The sequence below is a fragment of the Dermacentor variabilis genome, chromosome 10 (genome assembly GCF_050947875.1).
Source record: "Dermacentor variabilis isolate Ectoservices chromosome 10, ASM5094787v1, whole genome shotgun sequence".
Taxonomy (NCBI): Eukaryota; Metazoa; Arthropoda; class Arachnida; order Ixodida; family Ixodidae; genus Dermacentor; species Dermacentor variabilis.
The window spans coordinates 45,291,234-45,307,924 of record NC_134577.1 but is presented as its reverse complement, the minus strand read 5'-3'; the positions used below and the strand labels follow the sequence as shown (position 1 = coordinate 45,307,924).

The 16,691-nt window shown below is 46.2% G+C and overlaps 1 protein-coding gene across 1 annotated transcript in view; it reads left to right on the top strand.

The window, feature by feature from the left end:
• The window catches only part of LOC142559220 (sodium-coupled monocarboxylate transporter 2-like), a 43,482-nt gene extending 32,025 nt beyond the window's left edge, over nt 1–11,457 (top strand). Inside the window, exons 11-16 of the mRNA XM_075670847.1 lie at nt 3,578–3,645; nt 4,666–4,752; nt 6,008–6,165; nt 6,749–6,849; nt 8,392–8,489; nt 10,961–11,457. Coding sequence (XP_075526962.1) covers nt 3,578–3,645; nt 4,666–4,752; nt 6,008–6,165; nt 6,749–6,849; nt 8,392–8,489; nt 10,961–11,191 — 743 coding nt within the window. The 3' untranslated portion in view covers nt 11,192–11,457. The remainder of the gene's footprint in view (nt 1–3,577; nt 3,646–4,665; nt 4,753–6,007; nt 6,166–6,748; nt 6,850–8,391; nt 8,490–10,960) is intronic.
• The last annotated feature ends 5,234 nt before the right edge of the window (nt 11,458–16,691 follow it).

Here is a 16,691-nt window from a genome sequence, read left to right as displayed (position 1 = left end):
CGAAAATGATGTATATATTATTTTGGCACGGCTGTGTGTGTGGAGGGGGGGGTGGGGGGGAGGGGGTGCGGCGCTACCTCCGGGATCGGTCCATGCAAGAGGCCGCGTTTCTAAAAGCACGCCTTCGTGCAGAGCATTCGCCGCCAGCGTTTCGTAAACACTACGGTTTGCTGCAGTTGTCGAAAAGTGTGAGACGCAGTGAAGGATCTTTGAATGCTATCGTATTCCGACCTCAAAGGCGAAGCTTAAGCGTGCTCCAAGTATTTTCCTTCATCCCTCCTTGGATGGTATTTATACACATTCGCTACGGAATCCGATTCTTCCTTTTCGTTCGCGCCGACATACGAGACAGTTTTAAGTTACATTGCCGACTTGCGGTTTTCACGGCTCGATACGTTCCTTTGTAGACAAAGCCAGTGTTTGATAGTCGTTTTCGCACCGGAACCTAGTCTCCAACCTCCAGCGATAGTAACGTTGTGTTTGGCTTCTTATCAAAGTTTCATTTATTCTTTCGCCGTAGTTGGCTTGACTGTCTTCTGTCCTTTCTTTTTATTGAAACGAAAATAAAAGAAACAGACGTAGTCACCTTATAATGTCGCATAGCGAAAACAACATTATAAAATCTATATGTAAGATTCTTCTTTCTGTAAGCTGTGTCATCTTGTCGACTCCCAAGGATACATCAGAGGGAACATAAATTTGTTTACCAGTTGCAAAAAAAAAAAAGGTGTAGCACATCCTAGACCAGACGTGTGTGCACGGTTATGATGAGATACCGCTGCTTCAAGGGAGCACTTCCATCCTCTCAGGAAATTTGGGCACACATGCTGACGAACTGAATTGTTTGACCCGCCAATCCATTACCTGCTCGATGGTACGGGGCGGTGGATCTAAGTGTTACCTCACGTTGTTCTGCCCATTCCTGCCCATTATGGCTTCGAAATGGTGGACCATTCATCATCATCAGCAGCAGCCTGGTTATGCCCACTGCAGGGCAAAGGCCTCTCCCATACTTCTCCAGGTGGACCATTATTCGATGCCAAAACTTTCACGTTGTCAAACATTTTACGATTGAGCAATGAGGGTCACGCTGTTGGCATCCTCTTTTTCTGGCTTCGCTGCTATCATCCTTGGGCACTCGTACACGCACACACTGAACGCTTGCGTTTTCTTCACACCTAGTGACTTATTACCGAACTCGGCGAAGTCTAAGTGGGTAATTTCGAAAGGTGCCCCTCAATGTCTCGGCAATGTGTTTTGTTGGGTTGGTTGTCTCAATATGACTTCATTTCGTTCACATCCGCGACACGACTGCACATACATCTTCACGTGTTCAGCTCTATGTGAGACCAATTCTTAGGACACAACCAAGAATATCTCTACGAAGGGACACTCTTATTGTTTGCGTGCTTAACCCATTGAAGCTGCACCAGAGGACTACCAATACCATACCTTACCTCCATAATCGCTTGGCATATCAAGGGAAAGGTTGTTGAAATATTTCTTCAAGACTTGTGAGAGTTGGACAGTGCTGCAGCACTGATAAATATCTTTAGTGCGACAGTATTCCTTTTAACCTAATACATTCAATACGCTTCTAGGCTCTATGTTTCATATTGTTTGTCGTAGCAAACGTGTTCCCAAAGGCACCCCGATACGCCACTGCAACATAATATCAGGACCCTGGTAATGTTGAGACCCGAAAGCTCTTTTAACGGACAGACGATGTGATCATACTATACATACAATACATACAATCATACAATAAGCGAGAAGGGCAACAACTCGACAACATTGTCCAGATGGCGCTGTGTGCAGCTATGGTATAAGTTCCCTTGATCTTTACTGCATGAACTAATACGCACGCCTACATTCCTAGCGCTTGAGCGTGCGCGAGTATAAGTGTTCCTTACTACGGCAGTATATATACAGCAATGTATACTGGCTTCTGTGCGGTTTCAAGAAACTTCCCGACGCGAAATAAATAGAAGAGCGAGCGCCTGCTCTGCCTCTCACTTACGGCATCGAGTAAAATGGAAACGAAGACGCGTTCACAAACGCTAAGTGTGTTTGAATTGAATACTGGCGTTTTACGTTCCAAAACCGCAATTTGATGACGAGTCACGCCATACTGGAGGACTCCGGATTAATTGTGACCAGTGGCCGATTTTTAGCGCGCCCGCAATACACGGGAGGTGTTCTTGCCTTTCGCTCCCATGGATCGAAATGCGGCCTCCGCGGCCGGGGTTCGATCCCGCGACCTCGTGCTTGGCAGCGCAACACCATAGCCTCAAAGCCACCGTGTCGGGTGCCAAGCGTGTTTCGCGCGTCAACGACAAGATCTTCAGCACTGAGGTTGAGGTACACAGGGCCTTTACGGTAGCCAAGTTTACCAACGAAAAAAAAAATCGTTTTAGAACAAGGTTCAACATACGAATTTTAAGACTTACAGTGTTCGCTTGTCAGACCGAACAGCGTGTCCAGCGTTTACCTTAATTTCTCGATTACTAAAGCGCTGTTCGCGATAATATTCACGCGCTGTAAGTTCTCCAGCATTAATCTATCACTTTAGCTCGTCCTAATGTTTGACTTTAGTGTCCCTTTAAGTGGAAGCTTTAGCTAGAAGGCTCCCATCTGTATACATGGGGACGGAGCACTCGTTTTTCTCCGCAACCACTGCACCAAACTTGGTAATGTATCTTGCATTTAGAAAGAAAAGTTAACATCTGGCGACTGTTCGAAGCGAAATGTTTATTTAGGCCGCCAATTTTTTTAATTAAATATCGTTGAGAACAGCAAGATTTCAAAAAACAAGACTATCGCTATTACAACTCTGTAAACAGCACCTAATAATAAGGCCACAAAAGCGCTGCTGCGATATTTGAAAGCGACTGGATTGAGTCACAGTCTGTGATCCGGACTGAGTGACCGACTGATATCTCCAGTGGACTTTCTCTTCTTTTAATCTTTCCGTCCCCCTTTCCCTTTCCCCAGTGTAGGGTAGCCAACCGGGCTCAGTCCTGGTTAACCTCCCTACCTTTCATTATCATTTTCTCTCTCTCTCTCGCACCTAATAATACATAAATATCAGACAAAATAATTTATTATGACATGAAATGGCACCATTATTATGTGAGTAGGCGACTGCAAAACACTCGTAAACACTGTAACCAGCTCACGTAATCTGTAAATTTATAAACTAAATTTGTCAGCTATAGATGATCTAACAGATACAGTTTCCAGAACAGCGATTTCTATTTTTTGTAGCAGAGTTTGCAAACTTTGCCCTTCTATTTTTTAAGCATACCAATTTTTAGCAATTCGACAAAAAAAAATTCCGGGGTCTAAATATAAATCCGCATTAAACAGTCACTATGCTTGACTTTCTCTCGCAAAATGAAAAAAAAAATTCGTTCAAATTGGTCAGGGCATTGTTTTATAATAGCGTTTCTGGGTTTTAAACGTATTCGAAAAGGCGGCATCGGGTTTGGCCCCGTGCTAAAATAAAGCTTCCTGTAAACCCCTTCTTTTGGTCATACTTGCGACACTTACTCACTTGGGATGCTTACATTTACAGCTGCGACAAGCGGCACGGTGATGACGCTCCTCGGCCTTGCAGTTCCTTACGCTGGATCTGCCGCAAGGGTAAGTGTCAATAACAGGTAACGCGTAGCACGCAATGCAGTGCACCAGCAACACGCTTCTCACACGAAAATACGCGAGCTTAGGCTCGCGGCACACAATCACCGAGCTGGACAGGAATGACACAACGTACGCAATGGATTACACTTCTTTGATGAGGTACAAAAAAACGTTGGTTGCACACATGCAGACGTTTTCCTGTTTTTTTCTTGATTGATTGATTGATTTATTGATTGATTGATTGATTGATTGATTGATTGATTGATTGATTGATTGATTGATTGATTGATTGATTGATTGATTGATTGATTGATTGATTGATTGATTGATTGAGTCATTCTTTTGTCGTGCATTCATTATTTCATTCAGTTGAGGGCCTGTCAACTTTTATTCCCTTCTATACAGAACATTTAAATTCCGAAATGACACCCGATAAAAGAAGTACGATAAGAAAGAGCAGCGCATTTACCAATTGACTGAAGCTTTCGAAAGCAGCGCGGGGGGAAATTGTCACATACGCCACATTTGAACGCTTCAGCCTGATTCTAACAATCTGGCAGAAGGTCACAGTCTTCTAACAGTCTGGCAGACGACACGGAGACAGAATAGCAGACCCAGTGTGTCACTTTCAACTAACTTCATTGCTCTGAGGGACACTACGTGATCGGTACCACAGTTGGGAGTACCACTCTGGCATATATTTTTCCTTCGGTGCCGCCGTCCTTTCACGCCTTTCGCCTGTAGACGTAAAACTAGCTTTTCCGAGTTTACACGTTCAATTCTTATTTTTAAAGCGGCCGTCACCGCTGGGGCTCACCCTGTTGACTTCGGTGAGCTGCAGTGCGCCACAGCCACGTAAACTCCACGGCGGTTAAAGAATTAACAGTGAAGTATTGTTTCCTGCAGCGGGAAGGAATGTTTCCTCTGATCTTCTAGCATGCCTTGTCCTTCATCCAAAAAAATCGAGCGAATGTGAAATCTGAACTTTTGTCTCTGCTTTTATGCACCGTACCCGCCCTTCAGTTCTGCATCTCGCTCTACTCGGCGGCGTCAGGACCCTTCGCCGGAATCATGATTCTCGCCTTCTTGTTTCCTTGGGCAAATGCCAGGGTAAGCACGACCGTTAGAGCATCACTCCAGTCATGCTTTTTTTCCTCACAGGTTTTGCATCAGTGTTAGATTTTGTGACAAGATACTAAGTGACGTCGGCTATATACCGTGTCATATAATATAACGTCACATACATACATACATACATACATACATACATACATACACAGACAGACAGACAGACAGACAGACAGACAGACAGATAGATAGATAGATAGATAGATAGATAGATAGATAGATAGATAGATAGATAGATAGATAGATAGATAGATAGATAGATAGATAGATAGATAGATAGATAGATAGATAGATAGATAGATAGATAGATAGATAGATAGATAGAAAAACAAGAACGTGGGCGGACTGAGTCTTAATTCTGAACAGCTACTAGGCATTGGGGAAGGAGAACTGGAGTGAAAGGAGAAATATCTTTAAAAATATACAAAAAAATTGGCGATGATAGCGACGCAAATAGTAGACATGAACAACAAAGCCTATTCAAAGTCGAGTTTGGATTATAGAGGTAACAAGGCTGAAAGTAGGGCAGGTTGGTGTACGCTCACTATGAAAGGCAGCGCGACTTTGAGCACGAATGGACAGAACCCGAGGACTTTGAATAAGAGCACAGGAATGTTATATATTTAAACAGCGCGTGGTTTGGGCGTCATGTTCGCCTCCAGAGTTTATGCGACGCAGGCGCACAAGCGACACACGTGACGAAGCACTCAACGGAAACAAAAAATAATGCCACACAAAAAACAAATAAAAATGTCACACAGAGAAAGCAATCATTCATAAGTCTGTCACATGGCCCGAATTCGTCTCAGGTGGAAAATTATAAGCAGGACATTGTGACAATGATTCTTATAATGAAAACGGGCTAGACCACCAAAGCCTAAATTTCGTAAGCTACGAATCATCTACAAATAATACGGCTACGTAGCATTGAGCACTTTCTCACCATCAAAACAGGGGGCAAGTGAAAACAGCGCAGATGGTGTCTGATTATTTTCCTTTCAATTCGTGGAGACGCATCCATCTCAAGCAAAACAAAACATGGTTACCCAATCAAGTGACCGCAGTAGAATTACTCAGAGTAATTAGCACTTTCACATCTTTAGTTAATCAAGTTACATCAAGATGTCGCTACCGCTGGCGCACATCATTCGAGCGCTGGCACGTCGCATTAATGTCGCGTTCGCGTTATCGCACTCGCTGAGATATTGACATTGGCTTTTTTTTTTGTATCTTTCAGGGCACAGCTATGGCAGCCCTCGCTGTTTTTCTTGTTCAGACGTGGCAGACCACGGGCCGATTCTTATCTCGGATCGAAGCGGTCAGGATGATCTACAGCGTCGAAAGTTGCCCTTTTAACTCCACGCTTCGTGAAGAACCATCCGGCACCTTGGAAGCGTGAGAGGCCTTGTCTGTTCACTGGAAACAGCCGTCAGAGCTGGAAACGGTGGCCGTGTAGTCTTATGTTCTGTAACTTTGGGCTACGGTTTTATACAAGTTGAACAATGGTACACATTTTATGATTACAAGAGAGAAAGAACTTATTTGAAAGAAGGCAGAGAGGTCGTCCTGAGCTAACGCGCTCTAAAGGTGTGATGAGGGATGAGGATTACAGGATTACAAAATGGTGTTTTAACAAGTAAGGGGGTCGAGAATAATACGAACTCGGTCCTGATGTGTGGTATGTCGATTGCTATATAAATAGCGCAGATAACAATAAACATTTGGTTTCTTTTTGTATATTCTAGAAGGTCTGAAGTACGTTGAACTCGGTCTTGCGAAAGGTCTTGCAGAATGATAAGGTCGCAAAAAAAAAATGTTTTTTTTTTTTTGTGGTATTAGTAATTCTACAGAATACGTCCTCAGTAACGAGCAACTGTTTCTAGGAAAGGACTGATATTTTGGGGCTTTATTTGCACGAATTCGCGTAACTTTTTTTCACCTAAGTTGACTTATATGACCGCACCTGCAATACACGCAGATCGGAGGCGTTCCTTCTGTATCGGCTCTCATCGTACTGGTGCTGCCTGCTGTCGGCTTGTTCGACCGTGCTGCTCGGATTGGTGCTCAGTCTCTTGATCGGTACTCCCCACTTTCGACCTGTCAATTATACGCTACCAATTGAGCGCCTCCGCTCTTATTTTTTTCCCCTATTTGCAAAATATTTTGGACGGTCAACGTATCTTTCCTCACAATTGACAATAATCCGTATCAGCGTGTTATAATATCCGAACAGGTATCCGATGAAGATCCCATACGCAGGCAAGCGAATACTGCGCGTATTTAACTTAGGGGAGGCGTGCGCACTAACGTAGACGCGTACAAGAACAACGGCAGCAGACGCGGGTGCGGGCAGCACCTGTGCGAGTAGGTGGCGACATCTCTAGACGCGCCGCTTAATCACACCTCCCGAGAAATATCCATGTGCCGCTGAATTATCCTTTTTGAAGAATAGTGAGCTGCCGCGATTGCGTCGCTGCGGAAGCCTTTCGCTGAAATGTATTTCGTAGCACATATTCAGGGCTGATAACTAGGAAACTATAGCATCGGCCCTAGCATTTGTGCTAAAGGAACACCGTTCTTCCGACCACTCTGCACACTGCCAGATTCCTCCATGTTGTCGAATACGCCATCTTGTCAACTCTGATTGGCCCACGGGTCTGCTACGGGCTCCCTGGCGAGCTCGAACTGCCACCATTGCAGAATTCTACACTATGCCGAAATTCGGTGGTATCCAAACTAGCAATTCTGCTTACCGCCACGCATCATCCCGAAACTTCACTACCGCACGTGCTAGAATTACCGAAAAAATAGGTTAAAGCGCCTGATAGCAATATATAATATATTGAATTCAATTAGCTTATTCAATATGGCTGATTTGTGTGCGCGCAATATTTAAATTTGATTGAAAAAGTGGAATGCTGCCCTTTCTGAGATAACAATCCCAGCATATGGCAGGCAGAGAATCTTCAGTTTTGAGGAAACTATCTTCATCTCCTCAACCATATTTATATCACATGCAACTTTTCTGGTGGACGGAATAAAAAATAAAACAGCTGGATAGATCTCAGAATTATTGTTGGAGAAAAACCTCAGGAATTCTTACAGTTCAAGGGCGATAATATTTAACACAGTCTGTTCGGGGGAACAAAACAAGGGAGCTTTGCTTCACTCCTGCGTATCCCGAAGTTCGAGTCAAAGCTACGCCTCAAAAGTCTCAACACGTAACTGGCACATTAATGGCGTGACGTTCAAAGCTCGGCGCGGCATTCCGAATGCGAATGACGACACTAGCATAATGTTCAAATTGAGTTCCAGCAGCGAAGCTGTCACAGGACGCCAGACAATCTGGCTAGTTGGTGCATTCTTTCATAGCACACATACCGTATTCAGCGCTAAGAGAGAAAGGGTAGAATGGACATAACTAGCGCTTGTCATCAGCTGGAAGTGTATGTACGCAATTCCAGCGTTACACAAATATTCAGAGATGCTAAACGTTGACACGTGATATCAAACAACTTATATCACTGATTGGGTTTTTAAAAAATTATAACCATGATTCTAACTTCTCGTTAATCTGCTGGCGACTCGTTCCAGAAATCAGATTATTCTTCCCCCATTCAGGTGGACCCGATGACGGCCTAAGAAATGCCGCCAGACTCTCAACCCCCGTGATGTTGAAGTTCTGGCAGCGGATAGGACTACTTCAACATTTACAAAAGGTAAAAACGTTTCAAGATGGTCACACCTTCGCTGCTCCTGTTCCCTCTTACTTGTGCCAAAACAAAGGTTCTACAAGATTTTGCAGATACGCGCTGTTTCAATGCGAAAAAAATTTTTGCCTAGCACCAGGCACATTGCGGTAGGTGGGTTCCTGTCTCGCACCGTTTCAGGCCTCTACAGTAAAAAAATTTAAAAAAAAAGAACTCACTTGTCCAAAGTTGAGACGGAACAACACTTCACCCCCCCCCCCCCCCAGCATAACAACGCCAGGCTTTAACTATTAGGGTTCAACTGCTTTCTTCTTTCTTTATGAACATTTCAGTTACGCAGAGGTCCCCGCTCAACATTCCTGATGCTCTGTGCCGCTATCCTAGTTTCTCTGCCAAGAATTTCGCAACCAAGAATGAGGAACGCTTTCTCATTGGTGTGTGCCCTTCCCTGGTGGTTACTTGATACTCCCGAAATGTTTCCAGGGTGCTTCGGAAGGATAACTGGAAAGTTTCACCTGTGCGATCTGTTTTCAGAGGCCGATTTAAAAAGGGAAGTATGAGAACTCATAGCACAAGTACATTTCGCACGAGTACCGCTGCGGCAGCAACGCCAACTGCCCACCACCTAGTCCAGCATGTGTATGGAGCAGGTTTGCGAGCAACAAGATCAGCCTACGCCAGTTCTACACTGTCGCTATGCCTGGCTACCCACACAAAATTTGGGAAGTAAACAGAAGTGAGAAGAGAGGAAAGATAGATAGATAGTATGAAACGAAAGAAAAAGCTTGAAAAGTTGGACCGGCAGAGGTTACTGCCGTTTTTGCCCGCGGTCAGCTCAGTCTGGAAGCGCCACATGCAAGAAGCTGGGGCCGAAGTGCTATGTTGCCTTCGCCGAGAGACCTTAATTGGTGCAAACACTGGCCGCCGGCTCAACCACCATGATTAACTTTTCCCCAGAAACGCCTAAGCCTTGCACGGGTAAGTGCGGGAGGCTCCTACCCCATGTGCTCGGGCGTATGGTGTCGCAAAGCACCAAGCGACTGCGAACTGCCATACGCCCCTACGGTGAAACCATAACCACACGCGCTTCTTTCGAGCCAACAGCAGCTAGCTCTTTGGGACGATTGGTGCGTACGTCTCATCGTAGAACACGACCAAGACCACATACGATGTAAAAAGGAAATAAAGTTTGATAGATGCATTACGCTACGCAACCAGCCTTGGCCAACCAACCCTCCATGAAGCCATTTTCTTCGCCTTCTTCCTCTGAAAGTGCCGTGTGACTTTTAATCGATGGGCAGTTGTTCGGTTGCTCGGCGGTGGCTCTAGAACCGCTGCGCTGGCAGCTGCGAGCACTGCGGGAGCCCTAAAACCTACTGCGCATTCTGGCGTAACCGTCACGTTGTTGGGCCAACTCGTTTGGCTTCGATCGTGCTGCGCAAAAGCTCCCTCCTTGTTCTTTCCTTCTTCCGTGGCCACATGCGCGAACGTCATATTTTTTTATTCGGCCACAGACTGTCCTTCGCATGCGTCACATCGAGTAGCAACAAGCTGCTTATATGAGCGAGCGAGCGCCAGTTTCTCCCATCATTTCCTCGTGGCTGCAGCTGGCTCTGTTTGCATCTGCAGATGCAGATGCTGTGTTTAACTGCTGTGTTAACTGCACAACACACAGCATCTGCAGATGCTGTGTTTAATTGCACTTCTTTCTCGATCGACTCAGATTCTCCAGCCCTTTCCTCGTAGTACCTAACGCTACACTTGGGCGTTGCACGTCATTCTACCGCCTTCGGGATCGGCTAACGTCACAACGGAGCAGGCTCTAATGTTTCTTCAAAGAGGCACAAAACAAGACGAGCCACCATGCTAAGGCCGTTATATTATCGTCATCTTGCTGCTGTTGTCACACACACGCTGGTGTGTGTGACGCCTTTCACCAACACGTGGGTCCCTGGCAACGCTATGCAGAACCCTGAACGATGCGATCTCTAGACAGTCAGCAACCTAGGAAATATTTCACATAGGGTCTATTTCCGCAGTTGTTGGAGTGTGCAGTTTTTTCTTGTATTCTCCCGATAATCGATAAACTTTATGCTGCCCTCGTTAGACTCAAAGGGAACGCATACCACAGGAGAGGCGCTGGCAGACACATGCATAAAAACATAAGTTTCATGCAAGTAATGGCCAGGTAGAACTTGTTCGCGCACGAAAGAATCGACACAGTAGAAGAACAAGGTTTTATTGGGACACAGTTATTCAGCACGAGTATTTGTATTTTCGTCCATTGTCACGCGTGACCCGGTTGTACTTCCCATCAACATCGCAGCCGTGTGCACCTGTCAGTCAAGTCCTGTCCTGTCGTGTGCGTTGCTTCTGCGTTTCTTTGTCCTCAGACATTTAACATCGCTATCAGCAAGGTGAACGCACCAAGACGCATCAGGGTTTCCGTGTTACATTATAGATTTTATTTTATCTTACAGGAGAATGGTCATGTCACAGTCATCGATCCGTACTTCAAAGTGCCACCTTTGGAACTGCAACACTTGCAAGAAAAAGGTGGTGACCCTTGCGTTCCTGTTGATGCGACGAAAGAAGGCGGCGTGATTTATAAGTTCACTCCTCTCGGCAACGTGATACGCAAGCCTCGAAAGAATGGCAGGCAGAAAGATATTGTCAGTAGTCTCCGGCCGTCAATGGGCGCAGGTGTCTGAGAAGCACTCGCAACGTTCACTGTTGTCACCTTCGGTTTCACGTGATGTCGCAAGTGCTAATTATTAGGACGACACGGGAAATGGCTGGCCTTTCTCTCAGCGCCATTTTGTACATATATCTCGTGTACACCTTCATTGGCGGATCCTTCCGACGTCTTACCACAGTTCATTAAACTGTAGAGTATATAAATAAACGCACCTGCTGATTTGCATCGAAAGGACTGGCAAGCCTCAAGCTGGAGCCAGCGCTATGACAAAATCACTTGTATTCGTCAGTGTTTCAAATAAAACATTGGCGCTATAGACAGGCTTTGCATGTTCGGACACTGATGAACACTTCCAAGTCTTCACCTGGCGTGTTTGTCTGTGTGTTTCAAATAATTAATGATTAAAGAAACTCATGATGTGGCGTATAGACCTTAAAGGACGATCAGTCTGCGCACCGCGCACCAGGGGCCGCCACCAGCTCGCCGCCATCGAACGCCTTCTGAATCGAGAGCTCGCTCGCGCCAGCAACCGCTGACAGCTTCAGCAACGTTCCGCCGAGAGGCCCCGGGTTGTATCGAGTAAATAGCAGATAAATATCAAGTAAATATAATACTTTTGTCACAGATGGAACCAAAGGGTCTGCTCGAGGTGTAAAAATGACCGTTTACAGATAACAGCCATGTTAATTGGCAGAAATACCCACAGAGCTCTTACTTGAATCAGGCCGAAAACAAGAAGAGAATGTTTCGAGTTGCAAATGAGTCTACAGCAAACAAATCCGGGCAGGTTAAGGTATACAGCAGTGACTTCTGATGGTGTGCCATCACCGTCGACATGATCGACATCCCAGAAAAAAAGTTCCTGGATACGCCACCGCCCCTAGACCTAACGCAGAGAGTTGCTAGGGAACAGAACAGCTTGAGCCGGGAAGCAAGACCAGTGACGGCGCATTTGAACTCGCGTTATGCAGCGGCACCTCCCAGACATTCTTTACTAATAGGAACGTTAACTGAAACATGTCAAGAACTAGTGAGAACGTCGCGAACTTGTGAGCACCTAGTCCTAAACAGGATACTTTAAGGCATCTGACAGAACAACGTCTGCCAAACGGCCCAGCGAAACACCTTTATAATTTAGAAACGAGATAGGAATCGGCTTTTGTGAGTGAGCAGCGCCAAGTCATAAAACCATACACACAACCCAGTCACACGGCGACTTTTCGATCGTTATTGCTAGCTGGAGTAGGGAGCCAATCGAAATCGAAAATTCTATGGCGTTTCAAATTGCCCTTTGTGGTCGTGGGAACCAATTGAGCGTTTATATCTGGCAGGAGACGAGAAGTGAAACCACCGCTGGAACACCTTTTGCCAATTACGTCAGATGGCAGTACGTACTGGGTAATTACCGCTCAAAAAAAGAACAAAAAACGGAAGCTTGACGCGACCTGAAACCCCTAGAGTGGCAGAATCAGGCACCCAAGCCGTAACCTGCGCAATTCCACACCTCTAAGACAAGGAAGCTTGCGAGTATTTCAACCATTTCGACGTTATAATGCTCTACTGGAGGCTTTTAGGAACAAGGAAGTACTTCAGAGACGAGCCGGAAAGCGAAACCAACGTCGTAGTGCTATCGCAATACCAAATCACAGAGGCCATAACCGCATCAAAAAATTCTTTTGCTAAATTTACGTTAGGAGACAGCACATCCTGGACTGCTACTCTTATCAACAGGCGCGTAAACTCAAACGCCCAGCTCTTTGGGCTGGTGCTGCTAGTTTCTTATTCTTTGGCTTATTTTGTGCGTTATTTCGTGATCCACGTTAACTGAAACGTGAAAAGTGCTATTGGCGACATCACTGATTTATAAGCAGCTGGTGGTAAGCACTATAGTATAACACCCCTGAGAAAGGGAGGCCTTCAAAATCACCAAGCGAAACATGTTCAGAAATTAGAAACGAAACAGGATTCGGCTTCCGTTAGTAAACTGAGCCAAGTCATAAAACAATGCTGTAATGCATCTCATGAAAAATACGAGGCGCACTTGAGCTCGGGCGCGTGGAAAGAAGAAGCACGTGTTCGGAGAGTTGTATTTTTATATTATTTCGATAACAATTATATGGACACCCCAGGCGTATTTCTGCCGTCACCGTGAGGCTCCGTGTAAAGTCCAAAGGCGATAAAATCGTCACCACGCGCCGCATGCAGTGCGCGGCTCAATCTCGCGTGTGCGACCCAGGAAGGAGGGCCGGATGCGCGCCCTCTCCTGTCGCGCCGAGGCATGGGGGTTGAGAAAAGGGACGCGCTTTCTTCTCTGACGGCTGCTGCTTACGGCGCGGCCGTGTGGGCGCCTTATATTGAAAGCGATCTACGACGTTTGCAGACTGCGAGTAGTGCCCTCAGCATCGTATGCGCTGTGCTTTCGACGTTTCGTTCGCGTTGAAGTGAGATGCATGAGGGTCAATTCGCTCGCTGCTGCTGCCGCGATTCCTCACTCCAGCATTGTGACAGCGAATTTCCGCGCTCATCCAGCGAGGTGTGTTCATGTTTACCTATGCGCGCGTGACACCGTGCCTTCTAATTAAAATACGTTTGCGGGCTAGTTGGTTTGAATACATGATAAAATTTGTAAGCACGACTAAACGAGGACTGCCGCGCTTACACATTATATGCACTGTCCATGTGTGAACGTTTCTTTCTCCGTGCTCGTTCAGTCGCGCTTACACATTCTGTCAATGTTGATTTAGTTCATAAGAGAACGTTTAGAAGTTTATACGACTGATAAAACTACCATCATTACTTCGTACATCTATCTAATAATTTGCTATCGCAATCGGTAAATCGCCGTTCTCGCGAAACTGCGACGTTTTAATTCGCTTAGCACATCTGCAAATCGGCCCGACTCTTGGTCAATCCCCTGGAGTGTTAATGTGCAAAGAACTTTAATGTCGTCATCATCAGCAGTAGCAGGGTCGGCGTGGTCTGGTTCTTTCCATGTTGCAATGGCGAAGTCCACAACGAGTTTCAAGACGTTCCAGCTTTCTGTGCGTCCTCGTGGTTCTACGTCGTGCAGAGTCTCTCCTGCCACGAAACACCGGACTCGCTTCATCGGTTGTGGGGTTTGCTACCCAACCACCGTCCCGAGACGAAGTCCAAGCATTCTCGGCGGTTCTAGGCCACGACTGTACAGGTGATCTCTTCCTAGCCATCGCCAAGCTGACACAACAGCTCAAGGTTATGATTAGCGCCTTCGCTAACGTGAGCGGTTGCGCTTTAATTACTTCGACCTCACAATGCGACAGCGATTCAGTCCCTTTGTCTTGCGCCCGTCCTCCTCGGTAACGACATCCACGCTTACCGTGTCGACGATATCGTACACGAGCTGTAACTTCGTGCTCCTAGGCAAATAGGGTCGCCGACCACTCTTCCTTGGAGGTAGAACCGGCTGCCGTTACTATCGCAACGTCCCCATTGTGTGTGGACACCGCCGTCATTCTTCCGCCAGTTGGACAGGCAGCCCGGCGGAAATAGGTACTGCAATAAACGTACTGCAAGCTGCTTTCGTGGAAACACGAGCGTTTTGCAGCTTGGAAGACGACGCCATGATTTGGGTCGCCTTGAGTGATCGTGATGTTTAGCCAGACCACAGTAGATGGCTGGTTGCAGTCAAACGACTTTGCTTTGCCGACAAAGAATGGGGCAACTACGAAGGCATCAAGCAGTGGTCCTGGCATGAATGGTACCCAGCTGGTACCTGCTTTCGGCCATCTTCCACATGCCTGCGGTTAATCCGACCAGCGCAATGCGTACGGCGCACCTCAGAGCTACAGCTTTGATGTTACGCCAGGTATGGCCTGCAGCCCTCCGAAACATAGTTCCAAGTGAACATACATATCTGACGGGAGCCGAGAAGCAAAACCAGAGTCGGAACAGTTTTTGCAACTTAAGTCACGTCGCATGGCATTCTGGGCAACCTCTAAATAAAACAATAAAAAAGCCAGGCTGACCCAAACTAAGCAGACTAGATGACAGTAGCAGGCGCCACGTCGAAAAGTACATAACTGCACATCTGCAATACAACAAATCTTTCCACCATTGCAAATATTATACGTAATAACGTTGTATTGGAAGCTTTTGGGAGCAAACAAAGCCAAACGCACAATGAGTTCTTTCGGGCGGAGCCGGAAAGTGAAACCAACGTCGGAGATCCTGGAACCTTCAACAGTGTCATACATTTTTTTTTTATTTCACCTCGGGTAGCTGCACTTCCACGTCCATTCTCTTTACAAAAGGTGCGTACGCAGCAAACAGGCACCTCGGTCTGTTTCCGTTGTTTGTTCCTCAGTCTTATGGCAGCGATTCCCGATTATATTATGCTGAAATACAAAAAGACATTGATCAAATGCAACTAACTGCGTCTGCATTCAACGCTTCTTCGTTTAAATCTCTCATTCAATGTTACCATCCACTAGTAAACCGTTGTCAATATTTCATTTCTTATTTCTCCTTCACCAACCTCCTCTGTAGTTTGTAAAGTTCAAAATAGCTTTTGCACTTCCTCCACCTCGCAAGACGTTTGCAGCACTGCCGAAGCCAAGAAGTGTGGACATGTAATATCCTTCCGCTGCGGAAATCAGGTCTGGGTGTAAACAGTTGTGCAGCCAAGAGCACGTCCCTCCCCGCGAAATTTTTTGGCTAGTACTATGCGGACTTCCCTGACATCCTTCCTGCTTCCTCCTCCACCCGCTCAAGTGGATTCAACAGCCACACCACCCCCGAAATATATTACTCGCAACGCCCAGCCCCCGCATCTAACACAGGCAGCGACCTAGAGTCAGGAAGCAACGCCACCGACGGCGCATTTCAACTCACATGTTGTAGCAGCACTTCCCAGACAACTGTCACTCCAAAAAGACACGTTGACTGAAACATGCAACGAACTAGCGAGAACATCACGAATTCGGGAACACCTATAGTCGTAAACCGCATATAATTTCACGCCTGTGTGGGAATGAGGCCTGCCAAACAGTCCAGCGAAATTAGAAAAGAGACAGGAATCAGCATTCGTGTGTGAGCCGGGCCAAGTCGCAAAATCATACCAGTACCTCAGTTACACGGCGCCCTTTCGATCGTGATTCCCTCAGTTGTGCTAGCTGTGGTAGGGAGCCAATCCAAATCGAAAACGTCGATGGCGTTTGAAATTTTCCTTTGGGGCTGGGGGAACCATGTGAACATTCATATCCTGCGGGAGACGAGAAGCGAAACCAGCGCCAGACACTTTTTGCAAATTACATTATATGGCAGCACTAAGTGGGCAATTACTGCTCAAAAAAAAAGGGGGGGTGGACTTTGACGCGATCTTAAACTGCTGCAGTGGCAGAATCAGGCACTCAAGTTGTAACTTGCGTAATTGCACACCTCGGACAAAACCAACCTTGAGAGTATTTCAACCGTTTCAACGTAATGACACTCTACTGGAAGCTTCTGGGAATAAACGAGGCCAAGGCGACAATCAT